General features: G+C 40.2%; 1 protein-coding gene across 1 annotated transcript in view; it reads right to left on the bottom strand.

The window, feature by feature from the left end:
• The window catches only part of CDH12 (cadherin 12), a 1497293-nt gene that overhangs the window by 1113307 nt on the left and 362418 nt on the right, over positions 1-21568 (bottom strand). Inside the window, exon 2 of the mRNA XM_069613705.1 lies at positions 3639-3933. Within this exon, the coding sequence (XP_069469806.1) occupies positions 3639-3933 (295 nt within the window). The remainder of the gene's footprint in view (positions 1-3638; positions 3934-21568) is intronic.

Raw genomic sequence — 21568 nt, 5'->3', positions numbered from 1 at the left:
AAATGCAGAGTATTGTCGTCAGAAGGCTCATGGTCCTCATCAATTGAGGTTAATGTCTTAAAGAAATCCTTCTTTGGTAAATGTTTGCAAGTCTTTTCCTGTGCCGTTGGTAGCTTCGACAGCTTTGTAGACATCATCGATAACGGCTTCAAGGTCAGTGACGTCATAGTTTTCAACCCGAGTGTGGAGGTTTTTGATAAAGGCATCAATGGCTCTGATGTCGAAGGCATCAATAAAATTCACCCTGTTATTTTCGAAGTTTTTGACATCTTTTTCATCAATGAAACATTTGAAGGGCTGGATTCTTGATTTGTCAAAGTCCTCTACGATTTCTCGTCGGTTCGAGGCCTTGGCGGCTCCTGATGATAATCTTTGGGTTCCAGACTCGAGGTTTCTCTAGGTTTAGCCTTCAACTTCCCTTTGTCATCTTCATGCAGAGGAACAGTGGCATGGCTTTTCTTCTTTTCTTTCGAGGGGGATGGGCCATCTTCTCAAAAATTATCATCTCACTCCAAAACCCATCAGACTTAGACAGGGAGTCAGATTTAGATGGGCATGTCATTCTCTCAGGTGAGAAATCACTTGATGTCGAAGAAGATCTATGACATCTTTTCTTTGCCTTCTTGGATCTCTTCCATTGAGGAGAATCTCTCTAATCGTCAGATCATTTTGTTTTTTTAAATACTAGTAGGGGACTTTGAAGGGATCCTGCCCACCACTTATTTACCTTTATTCTCTCTTAGAGCCTCCTCTGTCATAGCCTGACAAAAACCACAATCCGTTGTGTGATGTTCTATGTCAAGGCACCAAAGACTTACATGGTGGGGATCGGTGATTGACATTTTTGCCCCACAGTCTTGACATTTTTTTAAACCCATCTTAGGCGTGGATGGAGCCGACAATGAGGACAATAAATTCAAATTTGATGAAGAACAAAAGCATGTCACAATTCTCTTGAAGCAAAAGTTGCATCAGAATAACTGAACTGAAGCAAACGGGCTCTGCGTGTGCAACATATACTGGTGATAACGTTGCCCGTCAGACGGAGGCCCTCCAGGGATATCGAGTCGACGAGACAAGCACAGAGAACCCCCTGTCACGGAAAAAAAATTTGAAGCAGATAAAGCTGGCAAGGAAATATCCAAAGGAGAGGAATACGTGGGAAGACACAATCCATTCGAAGGTTATAGTGTTCCGGGAAAAGTTGTTGAAGGTGGGAATAAATGACACTAATGAGTGGTGGTAGTGTGAAGCAGAATGCAGGTTGCAGTGGATTGGGAACTTCTATGCAAGTATAATGGAATATGGTCTGGTTTCCCAGAAAAGTACACATCATATAACAAGTCAACAGAGGAGGTGGTAACTTCCTCACGCCAGGTGGGTGTGTTGAGCTAGTGTCACTTGGCTTTCCCTTTTGCTGCGGGTGGAGGATGTATAGAGTTTGTGTAACCTTTCTCCATTTTCCCACATGGGTGGTGTTGTTTAGCAGACCTAGTGGTTGGCGCTATGACCTGATCAATGATGTCCTTGTTCATATTCTCTTACAAGAAACCTGAATTACACCAATGAGATTTTTCTGTTTCTTGTTGATCTTTTAAAGGCAAAACAAGGTTTAAAAGAAGTTTTGGAACAATGACTTTCTTAATTTGTATTGTTTTCATAGGAAATTCCTTGAGACATAAAATTCCAAAATAATTAAATGAATAGACCATTTAGACCTTAATCCAATTAGCAGAGAAGCCATTGGTACATCAGAAAACATTGGTTACAAATATTTATATGAAATACCATATTTCAGGCCCATTACATTTGAAAACAAATGAAATGTTGACAAATAAAATGATGTATGCAGCATCTCCTCCCCCTGAAAACATATTTGCAGAACAATGAATAGTGTGCATTTTATTGTCTCTTTTTTTCTAAAACATATCTAAAGTGCATAGTAAACGATGAAAATTACTGTGAAGTTTCTCTTACTAGTTGTGCAAAGAAAAGGTTTGAAGACGTATTAGGCTAGATTAAAAATCACACAAAATGCAGGCTTCAAAACCTTTCATTGGACACACTGGGGATATTAGGCAGAGAAGGAACAAAGCGTTAGCTTTCGAATCACATAGACTTTATCAAATGTTGCAATGTGTAAAGATTGGAGAAGAAACACCCATTAGTCAGGTCATTCTCAAAGTTACAAACAAAATAAAACATTTTCAATTTTAACTCAATTGAGTGAGGGGATAGTATGCATGCACTGCAGGACTGGAAAGCCTGCCTTATCGAAAGGAAACCTGAGGAAACATTGGAGACTACACCCGTTTAACCTTGAGAACATATGTTGTAGCGTCTCACTGTATGTCAGCCAGTAAACTTTAGCAGCTGCACTGAAATCAATATGTGGTCTTGACACTATACAGAACCTGCAAAAACACATTTAGAGGCTGTGTCTAGAAAATGCAACACATGGCCTGCTTTTCAATTGCGTTCTTTTAAAAATGTCGCTTCAATATGTTTTGAAAAAAAACATCAGTCATTTTAGGAAATGAGTGGGGCCCACTTTTAGACGGTCCGTGCCTAACTTTTAAAATGTATTCTATTTAAAGTTGCATGCAAGTATCGTCTAGACATGTGGATTTATTCTTAGGGAAAACTGTTGTGTTATTCCCAGCATGCAGCAGTTTTATGATTCATATGGTTAAGACACGCCTTTCCAGACCTGCATTGCAAGCATACTGTTCCTTTAACCAATGGAGATTAAAATGAACATTTTTTTTTTTTTTGCATTGAGATTCAAGAGACTAGTGGGTGTTTCTTTTCCAAACGTTCCTTATTGCATTGCACCATTTACAGAAGACTTCTATGGGAGTTCAAAAGCTAATTCATTGCTCCAACTCTGCATAATAGTTCGAGTTAGTCCAATAAAACGTTATAAAAACTTGTGCATTGTGTTTCCTTAGTAGTTGTGGAAGTCTCTAGGTGTCATCAGCGATAAATTGATTTTGGAGTATACTCTGCCTCCAAAATGTGCTATTAGCTTGGTTAGCTTAACTGTCCTGTTATGTAAGCACTTTAATTCAACCCTGACACTACCCAAGAAGTATTCACGATATAAAAATGGGGCTTATTGAAATAGTCTTTAAAAACCTAATAATACTGAAAATGTGCCAAAGGAAAAGTCTTATAAGAACTGTATGTTTTAAATACAGCATCAGGGTTTTGCTTATGCTAGCGTAGCGATGATATCTAAATAAAGCAGCATCGGAAAACCATGTCCATAGAGTCCACTAATTCTCAAACGTGTAGATAAAAAGAACAAAGATTAACCAATAAAGTATAGCAATATAAAAAGCAGTTCTTCAAATAGTGCCATTATCAAATATACCATGAATGGTTGTGTCAATGTGTTGGCATGCTTCAGACAAATGAAACAGACAGGCCTTCATCTGGGCGTCAATGTAAATTGCATACTTACAATAAAATCTCACAAAATGTACTATTGTATTGCACAGGCCATAAACAATATTATTTTAGTGTGCCCTCACACAACATCCATCGTCAAAGCTTGAATGTTCCTCTTAAACAATAATACTTAATACAAAACAGTTATATTTGCATTTGTAGAAATATATAAGAGTACTACTTACCGACTGGTGACATTTCTGGTACATTGGCAACATAAGGTCCATCCAAAAACTTTGGTTCATTATCATTAATGTCCTGCACTTTGATAATGAATTCTGATTCTGGCTCGACTGGAATCCCCGCCCCAATAGAAATAGCCTGAGCGCGCAGAGTGTAGAATGGCTTTTCTTCTCGGTCAAGGCTCTTAATGGCATGAATGTCCCCCGTGGTGTCATCAATGGTAAAGATTGTGCCAGCTCCATCTCCTAAGAGGGTGTATTTTACAGAGCCAATTCCCTTGTCCAAGTCAGAATGAAGCTAGAATGAAAAACAAAAGTATGACATTTTATGATTTAAAAATGTACTTGTCATTAAGATGAACGTGTTTTGAGAAAACAGACATTTCTTTTGCCAGAATGGCATCTTGGAATAAAGCACATCAAGCTACTTATAAAGTTTTCATTAACATTTGATGTATTTTTCATTTATTTACCTCCGTAGTTGTATACTTTGGGCCTTGAAATAGGAAGTGTACAGAGCAAAGAAGGCATACATGTAACAGGAATAATGGTCAACCAGTAACCAGGAGACAAAACAAGGGGAATACAGATAGAGGTCATTTTTCAAAATTACTAAACACATTTGGGTAACCTAAATACATTTTAATTTAATTCACAAAGCCAAAAACAAAGATCGTTGAACAAATGTATTCCTCACTTTGAAAATAGCTGATTTGTCTTCAAATCTATAGTAACACTTCAGTATGCAACTTTCAGAAGAAAGGAATACATTTCCAAAACACAGAACACCATACAGACAGACATTAGCTATTTCTTGACCCAGGAATCGGGTGGAAGCAGAATCTTTGTATATTAACATCGTCAGCAGAAACACAGAGAAATATATAGGCAAGAATGCACTGAAAAAGGGCACTATCTCTTTGTCATTGGGATCACACAATGATTGTCTTTCTAATGTCGCAAACCCTTTCTGTCAATAGAGATTTAATTGAACCTTGCAAGTTTGGTGGGAGAATAGAAGAAGCATGTTGTGCCGACACTATAACTATAGGGATGACAAATACATTTTCAAGCTATTTGAAAAGATTTGGGGATATCAACTCAACCATCCACATGGTTGTCAAGGCATATCTCATTGTTTTCTATAGGAAAGAGGAGAAAGAGGAGAATGTCAATTCCATTACATTCATGGCACTAGCGGTATGCCAGAACAAAACAACTGCTCTCCTGGTGCTACAGCAAGTCTGATTAAACGTCTGCTCAGTCATGAATTAGAAGTTTGGCTATTTCACACTTTTCTAACGTTTACCAGTGCTTGAGAAAAATATATTCAAGCAAGTCCATGCTCAGGCTGCGAACGCCTGCAAACGCCACAGGTTTCTGAATGTCCTATAATTTCTAGAGAAAGGGCTCAGACAGGCAAGTAGGTCCGAGAGTACAGAAAATCACAATAATAATATTTAGCTACATACGTTTTTTGCTGCAGGGTATTATTTGCTTGTGTGGAAATTAACCAAAACAAAGATAGACTTTAGTGATATTTGCGCTTTTTTTGAGGCAGTAGGAAAACACATTCACTGGCTTTAGAGGGGAATATTCACATTCCTTTGACTGGATTGAAAGTGGCAAATGCTTTCTTTTGTGCTAGATCACAAGATGACAGTTACTGGCTTCAAAGAGACACACGGTATTAATTAATGAATTATGTTGGCAAACACAAAACCACAGTGAGTAACTTAAGTTACATATGATTTCTTGTGAGAGAGGAAAATCAGAGTGAATGACATCAGAGTGACAAAGAGTGTTTCTGTTGTTGAGTTCATCAAAAATCACAGTGTTTGGCTTCATAGTGGCAGAGGAATCTTCGAGGCAGCTGAACATTACAGTGTCTTGCAGGGACATCATTTGAACGAGGGAGCAGAACATTGTTGCAACTGTCTCTTAGTTGAAACATATTCTTATTTTGATGAGGCACACAATCACAGTGACTGACTTCAAAGGGACACCTTTTTTGTGAGGGAGCGGAAGAAAATTGGAGTGACTGAATCCATTGTACTTTTTTGTGAGGGAGCAGAACATTCCAGTAACTGGGACCAAAGTGATGCCCATTCTTCTATTGTGAAGACATGGAAAAGCCCAGTGAGTATCTTTCAAGTGACATGTGATTTATTTGCAATTCAACAGAAAATCAGAGGGACCTGCTTCAGCGTGACATGCTTGTTCCATTTTGCATCGTCGATTAAACACTCAGCCTTGGCATACAAACATACTTTAAAAGAAACATACAATGATTACTTGAAAAATGAATTCCAAACCTGACGTAATGGTATAGTGGTTAAATCCAGGTTCTAACACTGCTGCATGGAGAAACAAGAGAAATAGACCCACGTTTGCACCCATAATAGTGAGTAGCAAAGACAGCACACTTTTCAGTTCATGCAGCATAGTTGGGATGGTTACTCCTGAATAGCAGAGCCCTTCTAAGAAATTCTACAGTTCTGTGCAACTTTGAGAAAGACGTTTCTTAACAGGTACATCATCGAGTCTCAGGTTTCCGTGGGACCTACATAATTCACAAGGTCCTCTAGCATCAGATTTCTTGAGACAGCACACAATGGTTTTTGTATGTCATTAGAACTTGTCCAAAACCTTCTAACTTATCACAGTTACTTAGACAAGTTGCAGAGAAGCACTACCTCTATTTCTCTCAATTATTTCTCCGCCAGGAATTCATTCCTGCAATGGCTACGGCTCTTTGATATTCTTGGTTGCATAGTTGAACTATATATGCTTGGGGTCTTTGGCTTCACTCAAAAATGTGCTTCCAGCAAATGCTTTTAGTAATGCATTACATTATCTTTTGAGTCATAGGTACAAAGGACACTTGTGTTCACCAGATTAATTTAATGGTAGTCGGTTGAACGGTGGTAGAGAAGTATTTTCTGCATCTCTTAAAGTGAAGGCATTTCTCTCCATAGAACCCAGTTGGCATGTCAGTTCCTTTCAGGTGTTTCCCATATGATTTTTCTCAGATCTAAATCCCAGTCTGCCTCTAAGGATGCTGACAGGGAGGCCAAGGGTATCTGAATTATTTAATTCAGTAGTTTTCTCTGGCTGACCCGACTTCCTTGGGAGAATGCTGTCCAGATCTCTGGACAATTTAGGTCAGATGGTTCGATCTTTGCTCTACAAATGTCAGGAAGAAATTCCAGCATTCCTGTCCCGAATTTCTAGTGCATTGTGCTGTACCTTTCGCTGCCACTTTCACTCTTGCTTCATTACAGATAAGGGGTGAGTTACAGTACTGTGACTGATCACATATAAAGCCAATGTAGGAAAAGCACTTCATTCTCTTAAGTGCTTCGATTTTCAAAAGAAATCTGGGGGACAATGCATACCACCATACCAATATTATGGATTTAATCATATTGATCTTTATCCTATAGTTCTGGCAGAATATTTCTACTTCATTAAGCAATTTCTGAAGTGCCACTGTGATATTTGTCAATAAGACTGAGCCTTCAGCATAAAGTAACATCGCAAAGTGTTAGATTCTGATTCTAACAGGATTCACAATGGCTTAGTTGAGGCATACTGGAAAGTCATTGATATAGAGGTTAAATGAGAGGGGAGCCAAAAGACACACTTCCTTTACCCTGTTTCAATGTGGTTGCCCTGTCAGTGGACCCTAAATAACTAACTTGTGCTGACTTTCCTCCATATAGTTCAGATGGAGCAGATGGACCTAGCCAGCTTATCCCACAGGCTTCACAATGGCTTAGTTGAGGCATACTGGAAAGTCATTGATATAGAGGTTAAATGAGAGGGGAGCCAAAAGACACACTTCCTTTACCCTGTTTCAATGTGGTTGCCCTGTCAGTGGACCCTAAATAACTAACTTGTGCTGACTTTCCTCCATATAGTTCAGATGGAGCAGATGGACCTAGCCAGCTTATCCCACAGGCTTCACAATGGCTTAGTTGAGGCATACTGGAAAGTCATTGATATAGAGGTTAAATGAGAGGGGAGCCAAAAGACACACTTCCTTTACCCTGTTTCAATGTGGTTGCCCTGTCAGTGGACCCTAAATAACTAACTTGTGCTGACTTTCCTCCATATAGTTCAGATGGAGCAGATGGACCTAGCCAGCTTATCCCACAGGCTTCACAATGGCTTAGTTGAGGCATACTGGAAAGTCATTGATATAGAGGTTAAATGAGAGGGGAGCCAAAAGACACACTTCCTTTACCCTGTTTCAATGTGGTTGCCCTGTCAGTGGACCCTAAATAACTAACTTGTGCTGACTTTCCTCCATATAGTTCAGATGGAGCAGATGGACCTAGCCAGCTTATCCCACAGGCTTCACAATGGCTTAGTTGAGGCATACTGGAAAGTCATTGATATAGAGGTTAAATGAGAGGGGAGCCAAAAGACACACTTCCTTTACCCTGTTTCAATGTGGTTGCCCTGTCAGTGGACCCTAAATAACTAACTTGTGCTGACTTTCCTCCATATAGTTCAGATGGAGCAGATGGACCTAGCCAGCTTATCCCACAGGCTTCACAATGGCTTAGTTGAGGCATACTGGAAAGTCATTGATATAGAGGTTAAATGAGAGGGGAGCCAAAAGACACACTTCCTTTACCCTGTTTCAATGTGGTTGCCCTGTCAGTGGACCCTAAATAACTAACTTGTGCTGACTTTCCTCCATATAGTTCAGATGGAGCAGATGGACCTAGCCAGCTTATCCCACAGGCTACTCCTGCCAATCAGGTCAAAAGACAGTAATCCTGTAAGGCTGCAGGGATAGGGCCCATGCCACCTCCCACACATCTCTCAATTCGCTATTGAAGGCCTAATCAGTGGTTAAACCCACCTTTAGTCAAATGCAGTACTGCATGCAACAGTACCAGCTAGTACTGATATCTTTGAGGGAGTTGATTTATCAGTGACTAGTATGAATATGGTTTGGTGAGTGAGTAGAAAAACACAGTGGCTCTTTTTGGAGTGTAACATATTGTGGATTAGTGGAATAACAGGCACTTACAGGCTTATGTTATATGTCCATTTTGTGAAGTAGCTAAAAATCAAAATGATTGGCTACAAGGGGAGCACACATGTTATTATCTGAAGAAGGAGTGATTCTGATTCTAATGACTGGCTGGACAGTGACACATGGTTTATGTGCGATGGTGCATAACATAACAGCCGCTGTTTTCAGAGTAATAGATATGATTCATTTAGTGAGGCAACACAAAATCACGTTGACCGATTAAGTGACACTTGATTTTTTTTGGAGGAGAGAGCAGAACGTCAGAGGCAATGGTTTCAAACTGACCCGCAGTTTCATATGTGCAGGTGCCAACATCACATTAATTGGCTTTATAGTTACAAGTATAATTGTTTAAGGGAGCTGAAAAACACGGTGACTAGCATGGATATTGGTTTGGTGAGGAAGCTGAAAATTATAGTGACTGGCTCTCAAGTAATTACTCATAGTGACTGATTTCAGAATGCCATTTTCACCGGGCAGTACAAGAAAACCATGGTCACTGACTTCAATGTCACACACAACATTCTTTTGTGAGGGAGCTGAACAAGCCTACTTGGCAGGAGGCTGCTAACATGCAATGGAAGCAGTCAAGATAAAAACTTAGTGAGCTTATAGAGACTTACATCTTTCTGTGATGTTAGAGAGCTTTGACAGCTGGCTCAAACAACAAAACACCTACATAATTGTTGAATGTAGCTTAAGATTTGAGTGGGACTTGCAGATCAATAAAAGAAAATAAGGGCACCAGCATGACAATGTAAACTCCAGTGTGGCAGTGCGAGGGTTGGCTGTTTCCATTTTGTCAGAGCAAGCTTGTCTACTATTCTGAACAATCTTAAAACTCGAGAGCAGAAAAGATATGCAAAACATTCATTGAAAATAGATTTCCTGTGTGTTATGCAGAACGAGCAGTGTCAAAGGAAAGAAATAAATGCATGCATGTCACTGCCTATGACAAAGACACATCATTGAACATTGACATATGGGTTGTGATCCTGAAAAGATCAACCTGTAAAACCTGTTCTATCATGATCACTAAATAAGGCATTCCAATTTTCGTGAGGGGCTTTGTTCTAATAATATTTCGTTTAACATAATGAACATGTGATTTTGAATTCTTAAACAATGGTATGGTAATGCTGCATTATTCAATTTCGAAACTGGTTTGATCTAGTATGATTTGAAAGCACCTATGAATGGGGTATTTGTTTGACCAGATGCCTGGAAAGTCTATACATGACTGTTAAATGTTCATTTCAAGTACTGAACTAAAGTATATAGGGGAAACAGCCACCAATTATATGGCTAGACTAGTTCTCCTCCAGTTTAGTTACCCACCCTGCTGTTCAAGATCTCATTCCTGATTCGCAAAATGATTAATATTGATTTATTGATGACTATGGGTTTATTGATTGTCAATGTGTATGATCCCCCGGGAGGAGTGGCAACCAACAACGAACAGGCAAAGGTAGATGTCTTGCTGACTGATTGGGACGATAAGTTCCCAAATGGAAATTTGTTGATAGCAGTAGACTACAATGCTCACTTGTCTTTTGGCACGCTGAAGTATACCACTCAACACAATTCATTGGGGCTTTGTCTCTATGGAGAGTATGAATGATCAGGGGTGGGGGAGATTGATACATTCATTGGACCGAGCCTGAATAGGAAGTCCTTAAAGGGAAAGCTGATGGGGCACACTTGGTCTAATGGTAAATATTCATCTACCGTAGCTTATGTTTTTTTAGACCACATCATATGCATTAGTTGTAGTCCTTGGAGGATGAATAATTCAGACGTTAGCGATCACTTTCCCATAACATGGTCGCAATCTTCATATGGGGCACGCGTGATTGTGCAAACCAACCCACGTTGCAGGGTTAGCCTGCAAGGGAACTGTATATTATGGTATGAATGTAATAGTGGGAAGGTAAACACACTGATCTGCTCCAAACCCATAGTATTTGAAAATTGTCTGGAAGGAAATAATTGGGACCTGTGAAACTTTCGGACACTCACAGAGTGTTGTCTTCATTTGAGTCACACTGGTAACAATTCTAAGTGACATAATGTGGGGCTGTTTGATATAGCTATACAGTATAGGAGGAGGTAATACAGCAAAGGAAAAGCAAAAATCAAGAAAGATCGTCGTCTCTCTGCAAGAGAGAAAGACACATTTTTAACAGCTCAGGCCACTAAGAATAAGAATTGGTTGAGATGCCATTGGCACTCCAAGAATAATAGCAATTGGAGGTTTTTTCATTTAGGCTATTAAAAACCAAAGATAGCAGGACATTCTGGGCATGTTATAGAGGACACATGGCCAATGATGACAACTTAGAAATGAAAGCCATATCTGAAGATCAATGGTGTGTGCATCTGACCTCCTTATATTTAGACAATAGTTTGCAGCATGTTAATCCGTCACCATTAATATCTGCTCCAGCGTCAACCCTTAGCTGGGATACAGATGAAGTGCTTGTAGTAATACACACGTTCAAATCATCAAGAGCAGCAGGACCGTATGGATTGGTGAATGGGGTCTTTAAGGCAAATCTGAAGTCCTGGGCTTTTATTCTCACCCATGTTTTCCAACAAGTAGTAGCAAGTGGCGAAATTCCAGCTAGTTGGAGGGACTCCATCCTGATACCGGTCTACAAGGGGATAGGATGGACCCCTCTATCAATAAATTCCTTGCAATGCGGGATTCCAGCTCAAAAATATTTGCCTCATTGCTACTAAAGAAGTTGACATTTTGGGTTGAAGAAAAAGGCTTGCTTAGCAAGTTTCACACAGGCTTCAGAAAAATGCAGAATACCATCTGTAAATTTGTGTTTTGCTGAGTCACTTAAATGCTCTGATAAGAAATTGTATTTGTGCTTCATACACTTTACAAAGGAATTTGACTCAGTCTCTCGCCCACGGCTGTGGCATTAACTTAAATGCTGGGGCTTGAACCTTTTGTTACTGTATTTTATACAGCTACTATACAATGACACTATGGTTACCTTTCATCTAAGTCAGGAAATAATGATTTCTAATAGACTGCCACAAACTGTTATTTAATTTGTATCTATTGTATCTGGATGAGCCAATGAGTGTGGTATGTAATTTTCCTCGTCGTCTTGGCTATGAAACCATAACATGGATGTCCTACGCTGATGATACCGTACTCATTGTCCGCACCCAATTCACCTGCAGCGTTCAATCAATGCCCTCTATCTTTATGCCACAGCTAATCATTTAGCCATCAATGAAACTGAATCCAAGATTTTAATAGTTGGCAATAGAGCAACAAGCAAAAGTAAATGTCTCTGGAAGTTACCGCAGAATGCACTAGCAGCTGTGGATAGATGGATATACTTGGGTTTTTCAACTTAAACTCTTCCAGCACTATCCTTTTACTAAGATCCCATTTATGTGAAAATCTGGAAAAAAATGTTTGTTTTTAAAAAGATTCATAGCCCAAAAGGTGGTTATAATGTTGCTGAACAACAAACTATTTATTGTATCAGCATTCTTCCTGGCCTGCTTTATGGGCTTGTGGTCTTACCGGATATATGTGTCCAGGGTAGAGTACCTCGAGGGGAAGATGTTGCGGTCCATCCATGGAGTACATAAATCTGTGCCTGTTGAGGAATTAAGTTGTGAGCTAGGTAACCAATTGCTAAGATCTTATTGGTTAATCCAACATTGTAAACGTCATGCTCAATTGTTAACACCTGGGCGTGGTAAACAAACTGTATTGGGATTGTTAGCTCTGAGCCTGAGGGACGAAAATGAGAAATTATTTTCTTGGAGAGGTAATAAGATGCAGCTCTTCACATCTCAGTAACATCTCTTTCTCGATAGAACCAATGTTGACCCTGCCCAATGCTAATGACATGCTAAAAAGAGAATGCGGTTGGGAAAAAGTTGAGAATGCATCCAAGCTATAGAGAGAAAATGATACAGTGAATATGACCGGCCGGCAGGGTTTTCAGGGTGGAGTTCCTCGATCCAATTTGGCTCAATTGAGTGATGAGGATTTGCGAAGGATCATTGCCTACTTACGGTTCAAAATTTTACCCACCTGGCAATACCCTACTCTCTGGGTAAACATACCTTTTGAGACAAGACTCTGTAGGTTGTGCCATCATGTAGCTGAAACCTCTCGCCATGTATTAACAACATTTTCTCATTTGGAGGCTTGTTATGACAAGGGATATCATGATCTAATTGATCATATTGATTGTATTACATCGGACCAATTTCGGACATCTTTGTACTCTGCAGAATTACCAGTCATCACTGCTGGTGGCTGTTATGTTTGGCAAGTGTTTTTAACTTTGATTAAGTGAAATGATTGATTGTTTTTTTAAGGTCTCGAACACCACAGTAATTGAATCAAGCAGAGAGATCATTATATTATTAATTCTTTGTAATTCTTTTAAATATTTTGTAAAAATGATTTTAATGTTGTATAGTGCATCACTGTTGACTGTATTTTATACTTTATGAATCAATATGTACTTGTTTTTTTCTTATGTGCCAAAGGTTATGATTAGCCAAGTGCACAATGAAATAAATAAAAAAAAGACTATTAATAGTGAAATGGTAAATGCACTATTAGTATGACGTCAAGCTAGTGGAATATGAAAATCATATTCAATTGTTAAGATCCCATGCATTTGCTTTGCCTCGGAAAGTCTTCTTAGGCCAGTAGAAGACAGAGATGGCCCACTGCCATCTAACCCAAGAGAGTGGCTCTCTCTGCACTTACCCCAATCTCCACCAACCGGGTGCACTTGGATCTCCTCCTCCCTGTGACCGTGTGCCCTTGCACTATCCCTACGCACTGTGCCTAAGATCGTCTGTCTGTTCTCCCTTGTCTTCACCCGTTAATTGAACAGGTAATACTGCAGAATCGCCTGTTCCCACTCTCCATGAGTGCTTTGAAACATGTGCCTGTGTATAGGCGCTTTATAAATAAACAATACAATACTGCAATTTCAAAATTGGTGCAGACTACTCCCCTTTAGAAAGGCTTTGGCATGCCTGTTATCTCTGTAGTAATGGGTTGCCTGTATGTATTGATTGCTTTTGGTTTGTGCGGAAAGCAAACACAGTGGGGGGGGGGTAGTGAAAGACTGCGGGTACTGGTTCCTTTTTATATCATGGGAGGGCAAACCAGAGGGAGGCGGAGGATGATAGCAGGATTCCATATATTATTTGGCTTTACAGGAGATATGACGAGCAAGCACAAGGGAGGCAAATGAGGTCGAACGAATGCCATGCATTCTTTTGATTTTGGGGGGGTTTATGGTGAGGAAGAAGATGCCCGTTACTTTAATGCGTCTCTCATACTTCCTCTCTCTATACCCAACCTCGGCGGTCAATGTGGATAGTCAGGGCTGGAAAAGGGATTCTGAGGGGAAATCACATCAAATGTAAGATGGGATTCATTCGCTGAGCAACTGGGGTGTATTTCACACTATTGCTCGGGTTGACTCCATAGACAACTTTAGCTATAATTGGCTCTTGGTTATCACTTAGAGAAACCTTGTGTAAAAAGTTACACATCTAACGTTCTTCATGGATTCAGGCCTTCTATGCACAAAAGTCACTTTAACATATCTGTACAGTGACAGATTCTGCTCTTAGCTCCTATATTACTAATTAAGGAGCACATCCCCAGCAGTAAATACAGATCTGCAATTGTGCTTCTTCGTTTCATGCATCTTTAATCGTCGAAGGGGCCTCTTGCATTTCAGTGTGCTGGGTTTGGAGATTTATGCAACACAAGGAGGATAAGGCAAAGCCGAACGTCTAAATTGTGTAACCTCAGGGGGCTCACTTCTCACAGCAAGAGAGGATCCTCTATGAGACTGCTTAAATATTTCACAAGGCCGAGGGGAATTTATCACCTAAGAAAAATCACTTCATCAATATTACATAAAACAAAACTGCTTTCAATAAAAGTAAGATCCCTTTAAGCATCGCCTTCCGATTTCCGTGAGGAGAATTTCCAAAGCAGGACCGGATAGAAATCACGATTTTGAAATATCTGTACTTTTAAAAAGTTATTTGTTTGAAGAGATTTCTTTGTATTTTGTTTAGCTCATCTTTAAAATAGGCGTGGTTATTTTGAAACTACAAGAACATTGCATCTGTTTAATTTCCTATTAAGCTGTTAATAAATTAATTGGATAGCGATTCTGTCTGTGTCTACTTGGAAACTTATTGTGTGTGTATTTGAGTCAATGTTGTTTCTGCATTATTTTTACGACTGCACAACTGTTTTAGATGATATGTTTATGGGATTGGGTAAACGTTAACATCTGTATGTGCAGTACAAGAACCTGTGTAACTAGGAAAGTGGTTGCATTGATTATTGATATTATGAAAATATGCTTGAAGGTCCGTCCCTCTCTCTGCCATCTAGAGACAGCAAGCTCCTCACTAATGAAGGTGTCCATGCTCACAAGGATACTATACACTGATTATTAACCCCTACCACATCATGTATATCTGTCGCAATGTGAGGGCCTAAAGACAAATGAACAGGGAGTGCCTTCCAGCCCCACTCAACTAATCAACCCTCACCTACATGATCCTTCGGAGCTCTACCCACTTTCACCCTCAGCTCTCCAAATCAAGTCGAACTATAGAAATTAAATACTTGCATCAGACTCGCAGAGCTTGCCTCATGCTGTACTGATATGCAAAGTCTCCCAGCCAGTGGTCAAAGTTCGACTTGATTTGGAGAGCTGAGGGTGAAAGTATTGCACATCCGGCACATTGCATTCCTCTGGCTCAGTTTGTATGCAACACCACGCACAACAAAATGCCGTGGGTAGAGCTCCGAAGGATCATGTAGGTGAGGGTTGATTAGTATGGCTAGTCTACCAGCTTGCTGTTCGGTGGCACAATAGCTTTTAGTGTCTCTGAGTGTTTTCTTATTTACTGCTGTACATCTTGGTAGTTAGAGTTCTTTATACAAAACCGAAAAGACTCGGCCAGCTTCATATAAGGCAGGTATGTGGTTATCAACAGTGTTACTGCTGTCACGCATGTAAGAACTTAAAGAGGGGATGGAAATTAGGGCCTTGCCTGCTACAACCTTCTCCGCCTGTCCTCATCTCCTCCTTTCACACTAGTCACTGATGACATGAGTGGTAGGCCTGAGTAACCTGTTTAAAGCACCCACAGAAGGTTAAATATAGTGATATTCTCTATGTTTGGGAGTGGATGGTGCCAACAACAACACACAAGCATGAGGCTAAGGTAAGACCCAGTGACGCAAGGGCCTCAGTAAGGTTCAAGATCCTGTTTGGCCCAAGAACGTGCTGGTGATCACCACTTACATCTATGAGATCCTTCTGAGGTGTGATTGCCTTAAAAGTCATTTTTGCAGGGAAATGCCTACAGAAGCCAGTATAAATAGCCGGTCCGATAGCACAGCGAGTAGAGTGCTCCCTTTGACATCTGTGCAGAGCCTGCTGCTGCAGGTTCAAATCCCGGCAGGGCCAAACTCAGCCTTTCATCCTTCCGAGGTCGATAAATAAGCAGCACACACCATGGGTAATAATAAGCAGCGCTCAGATACTCGAGGGTTTGTAGCGCTATATAAATGCCATATTATTATTATTATTATTATTAATGAGCCCCACAGATACTGTGCATGTCCAATATCCCTAAAAAAAACATGAACCAAGATGATGTGCATGGAAATAGCAAACAAGCGAGATGCCAGTTGCTGTGACAAGACGGGTCTAGAGACGAGCAGGTAAGTCTGAAGGGGTCCAGGTCCGGCAGGTGATGTAGGGTGCCTGGCTGGCTCCTTAAAAAAACAAAGATATCCTGGGGTCCAGAGGCGGGGAGGGGGTTAGGGAAAAGTGTAGGTGTCCCCGGCATCTAATCAGAACGGAGAATTACACATGTTTCCATCAGAGTGACTGCAGGTTAATCCCACCTCTATGAAACTTCTTTAATAAAATAGGTAATTATCTTAGTGCACAACACTACCTTGCAACAAATCTGTCCCTCTGGAAAGTTGTCAAATATGACATCAATATATAAGAGCACCACGTCCCAGTCCCTGAAGGGACGCATGATAAATAATTTCTCTCTAACGTGTCATGGTAATTTTGACTAAAATATTACTGCTGTAAAACTGAATGAGACTTCTGAAAATCCCTCCACTTCCTATCTTGGCTATGTATCACCAATGCTCAATCTTGCTCTTCTGTCATACCACATCGGCCAGAGAAATCAATGTGGTCATAACCTTTAGAGAAGGGACAATCATATGAACTCTCTCGAGGAACTTCACCTCTAAGCTCAAATCATCATTCACTAAACTGAAGGCATGATCTTGCCATATATCCACAGTGTCCTTTGCCCACATTCCCCTAACAAAACCAAGGCAAGCAACAACCTTCCACTGAAAAAGCCCAGCATCAATCTTTAAAGCTAGCATTGATAAACTTCTTACATCATTTCAAGAATTAGAGACGCAGATTCATTTATCAAAGCAGTGTCCACTTCCTTAAAAAGACTCTGCTCCCCTCTCTTCTAAAGAAACTCTCGGATGTACATGAAATCCTGGCCAATTGACAGTCAACTGTGAACACTCCTCTCGTAAGCAAATTCCTGGAGAAAATTGTCACACAGGAATTTATGGGTTATTGAAACTCAATTAAACGTTTTCATGACACCAAATACGGGTTCCATCCTAACAGATGTAACTAATCTACACTCCTGTTAATGAGAGAAGAGCATCATTCATTGCATAACCTCTCGCCTGCCGTCCCTATCCTGTTGGGCCTTTTGACACCATCAGCTTCTGATCTCTTCTCAACCAGCTGGAACGATCCTTTAGTATTAAAGGCAATGTGCATTTATACATCACTTCCTTCTGAATGACCATGCAATTCAGGGCAGTTGTCCCCTTCCTCTCCAGCACCTGTACATAACATTATGTGGAATGTCACGGTGTAGTCCTCTTCCCTTGGTTCATCAACACCTACTTGAAACCTATCGAGGACAGCATTTATTCCCTTCCTTCTCTTTTCAGATGTAAGCCATTGCCACACAAATTGCTTCCAATTTTGGTGGCTAGGGACACAGACCCATTGGTTGTCATAATGCCCTGTCTCACTCCTATTCAGGATAGGATGATTGACAATAGTTCCTGCCTGATTGCTACCAAGACTGTGATTATCTACCTGTGATCCACTGTATCCTTTCTCTTCCCCTGCGATATCCTGATGTGATGTGTCATGCTCCAGTCCAGTCACCTAGTCAGCCAAGCAAGAATCTTGTTTTTTTTTTTGGGTTGCCTCAAAATAAACAACTAATTTCCACCTACACGCACATAGGCTCACCATGCCCCTTCTTAATATAAGTCACAAAAAGGAGGTTATTAGAGTCTTATTACGGTTTTGGCGATAATTCCAAATGGAATTACTGTTACCATCACTTGGTCCAGAGGATTTACTGCCATATTATAAGTGGTGGTAGGCAGTGTAAGGAGTCCATAAGACTACATGGGCATTTCGGTAGAATTACGCCAGCTTTAATTCCACTGATTTACTTATTTTTCACAGTAAGGTGGCAGATTTTCACCACCAAATCTGTAGTATGTGCAGGAGTAATGCAGCAGTAACATAATTACCTTCACATTACTGCTATTGTTTACCACACCACCATACTCATAATGAGGCCCTTAGTCCTGTTTAGGTTAGACTAATGTAACAGTTTCTAAGCAAGTGTGTCGAGTTATCTCTGGCCCAGACAATGAGAGTTTTGTTACCCCCAGAATTGTCCAGTGTGAAATCAATGCATTTATCTATGCCACTTGTGCTGAGTCTTACAGAGCAACCTGGCACAAATGGAAAATCTTTCAGTAAATTAGAAATTAGCATAGCTGATTTAGGATGAAAGGGCTCATGCATGCTCGAGGGGACAAAGAAAGACTTACAATAATGAATGACAAGCTAATTCCTCTACCTTCTTTGTACGGGGGCCAGGATCACTTTTAAGACCAAATAGACTTGTAGACATTTTAACTCAATTGTGTTCAAGTGCAAATTCTAGTGAGAAATGTGGTAATATGAAGAATAGGTTATACCCACTGAGAGACATCTCTATTGCTGAACGAACAAACAAATAAAGTTTGGTGCTTTGAGCACTAATCATAAACCACAAAAGCCTTTAAAACAAGGGGTCTCCCACCACTTCTTTGAATCATCTCTGGAATTCAACCCTTGAAGAAGATTCACTTGGATGCTGTTGGCAGAGCAGACCTTTCCAAAGTCCTCAAATTGCAAGGTGAACACAGGTGTACCAATACAGAGGCAAGCTCTGTCCCTTTACCATCCCAAGGGACCACTTGGGGTGGACCTGCTGCTGGAACAAGACTTGTAACTCTGCGAGCCACTCTCTGCACAGGACCTCAACGCGCTGCAGGATCCCGGAAGGTGTGTGCCAACGTATTTGGCAGCCAGAAAGAAGAACTAATCTTGTCCTTGAGACCCTGGAGCAGGACAAACAGCTCATGAGAGCCAAGATAGCCAGAATTTCAGCAACTTTGCTGTCAAACTGCTGCAAGCAATGTTTCAAGCATGCTCAACCTAGTTCGAACCACCAGGACCCTGCGTTGCTGCTTTTAAAACTCATTGCATTTCGAACTGCAGTCTGCCTGTTCAAACAAGTTCGACACTACACTGCCTCAGTTGAAGCACATCATAGCATCTGGTCGAACGGAGACGTGTCACAGCATCTGCATTTTCTAGAACTGCTGTTCGCCACACTAGCCGATTCATCGCTGATTGAGTTAAGGACTGAATCACTGCTGGTGTTCTTCCCGAACCGATTTCCTTCGAGTCGCCTCGCCTCACCTCACCTGCGCATCCCATTATCAGCCCGTCTGCCGTCGAACCTCATTCAGCGAATCATACTTGGTGACCTCCCCCACGATCTGCACCCCTTGAGCTGCTTCAAACTGCAGCCTTATTCTAGTTCGACTCTGTTTTGACAGACGCATATCGAACTGACTCAAACTACCAAACAGTGCTAAGAAGCCAGGTTTGTCATTATTGGACCGACAAGAGATTGCATAAGGTACTATTGGATGATAACTGCCTCCCTAGTCCATTTTGTTTCCTAGAGACTGGGCAGTTCACATGAATTCCTTTTTGCAAACTACATATCTTTTTGAATATTGTGGTTTTTATTGCCTTTTCTGCCCCTGTCTCATTACCCATATTGCTGCATTTTGCTGCCTTTCCCATTATTTAATCCTCCTAGAGTGGTGGGTTTTAGTAGTGTTTTCTGTGTGATAACTATTGTACATGGTGTATTTAGTTAAATTATATTTACTTTTAAAGAACCTTGATTGGACATTTCTTTATTTTGGACTGTTTCGGTTGCCACTGAACCACATTCACACTCCTCTGTAGAAGCGTGATGGCTCAATGGGTGCTTTAGCCTCTACTCATTCTTGTGCTCCTGCAGAGCAGAAGTCAATTCATCACAACTTGGCTACGTGTTCTAGTGGCAAATGAAACTGGACTTAAGAGTACTATGGAGTTCAATTCATATTTCTTTCAAATTACTAATCTCTCCTGGTTTAATCAAGGCACCATTATAGCGGTACATTTGTATACAAATCTGAGTTCCATGAATAGAAGTAAACGTTTTGATTTACTACAGGAGAAATCTGTCAAGTTTGGTGAGAGCAAATTCCCTTTTTATTTTAAAGGGGGATCTGAATTTGAAATAAAGGGAGGGCCATCAAGTGGCTTTAATAGATCATGAAGAAGATGTGTTTCTTGGATTCCCTGATGGAGTATGATGAATCCCTGCATGGACGATCATGCCCTGATCTTCCATGGATTATTGAATGATCGGGGCTTGAGATCTCTATATGGCCGTAATCCACTTGATATACCCAAAAGACTCAAAGTCTGTTGAACTCGGGGTAACATTTCTATTGGTTACCTTTGCTTTCAGATTTTTGCTGATTATCTCTGAATTTCTACCCTAAGGAAACTGAATCGCTCATACATGCATTCTTTTGTTGTCCACTGTAAAGATATTCAGAAAAGCACCATTGTACTGATTTCGAACTCCAACGTGTTTTGCCAACGAAGACCAGGTATATTTTCTTTGCTAGCTCCACAGTTGATAACGGGCTAGTGGGCAGTGAGGGACTTTGTAAGAGTATTATTTTATCCGAGAAAAAGACACCCTAGTTAACAGCATCCTGCTACAATGATATTGGGGTTATGTTTACGTTATGATTTTGTTAGAATAATTCAAAATTGTAAGGACTTGTTATATAGTCGATTGTGATTGATGTTTGTTTGTATTGCACTTTAATGGGATACACATCCCATAGAGGGTTGATGACCTGACAAGTAGCTCTTGCAAAATACCAAAGCGCCAGATGATAATAAGTAGTATGAATTAAAATGTAGCAATTCACGAAGAAAAAAAACAACTAACAAACATAATACTTACTAGCAATAAAAAAAATCCAGGTGAATTGAAAAATGTAGTAGTTCATGAAAAAGTAACAGTGTAAACTAATAATATTGATCACAAATTACAATAATCAGCATGAATAAAAAAAGTGTGGTAATTTGAGAAAAAAACCTTGGTGATAAAATAATATTGATGAGAAATAATAATTATAATAATGAACACAAAAATCGTAAATTCATAAGAAATATCATGGTGACAAAACATAAATCTTAATGAGAAAAATGTAATAGTCATAATGAATGAAAAAACTGCACTAATTCATGAAGCATGCCGAATTGGCAAAACATATTGGGCCTCATTACACGGTAGGCGGTGATCCATGGCGCTATTAGCGCCATGGTTCATGCCG

Source organism: Ambystoma mexicanum, chromosome 5p, assembly GCF_040938575.1.
Source record: "Ambystoma mexicanum isolate Mex_15411 chromosome 5p, UKY_AmexF1_1, whole genome shotgun sequence".
Lineage (NCBI taxonomy): Eukaryota > Metazoa > Chordata > Amphibia > Caudata > Ambystomatidae > Ambystoma > Ambystoma mexicanum.
This window is presented reverse-complemented; position numbering and strand designations above follow the sequence as displayed.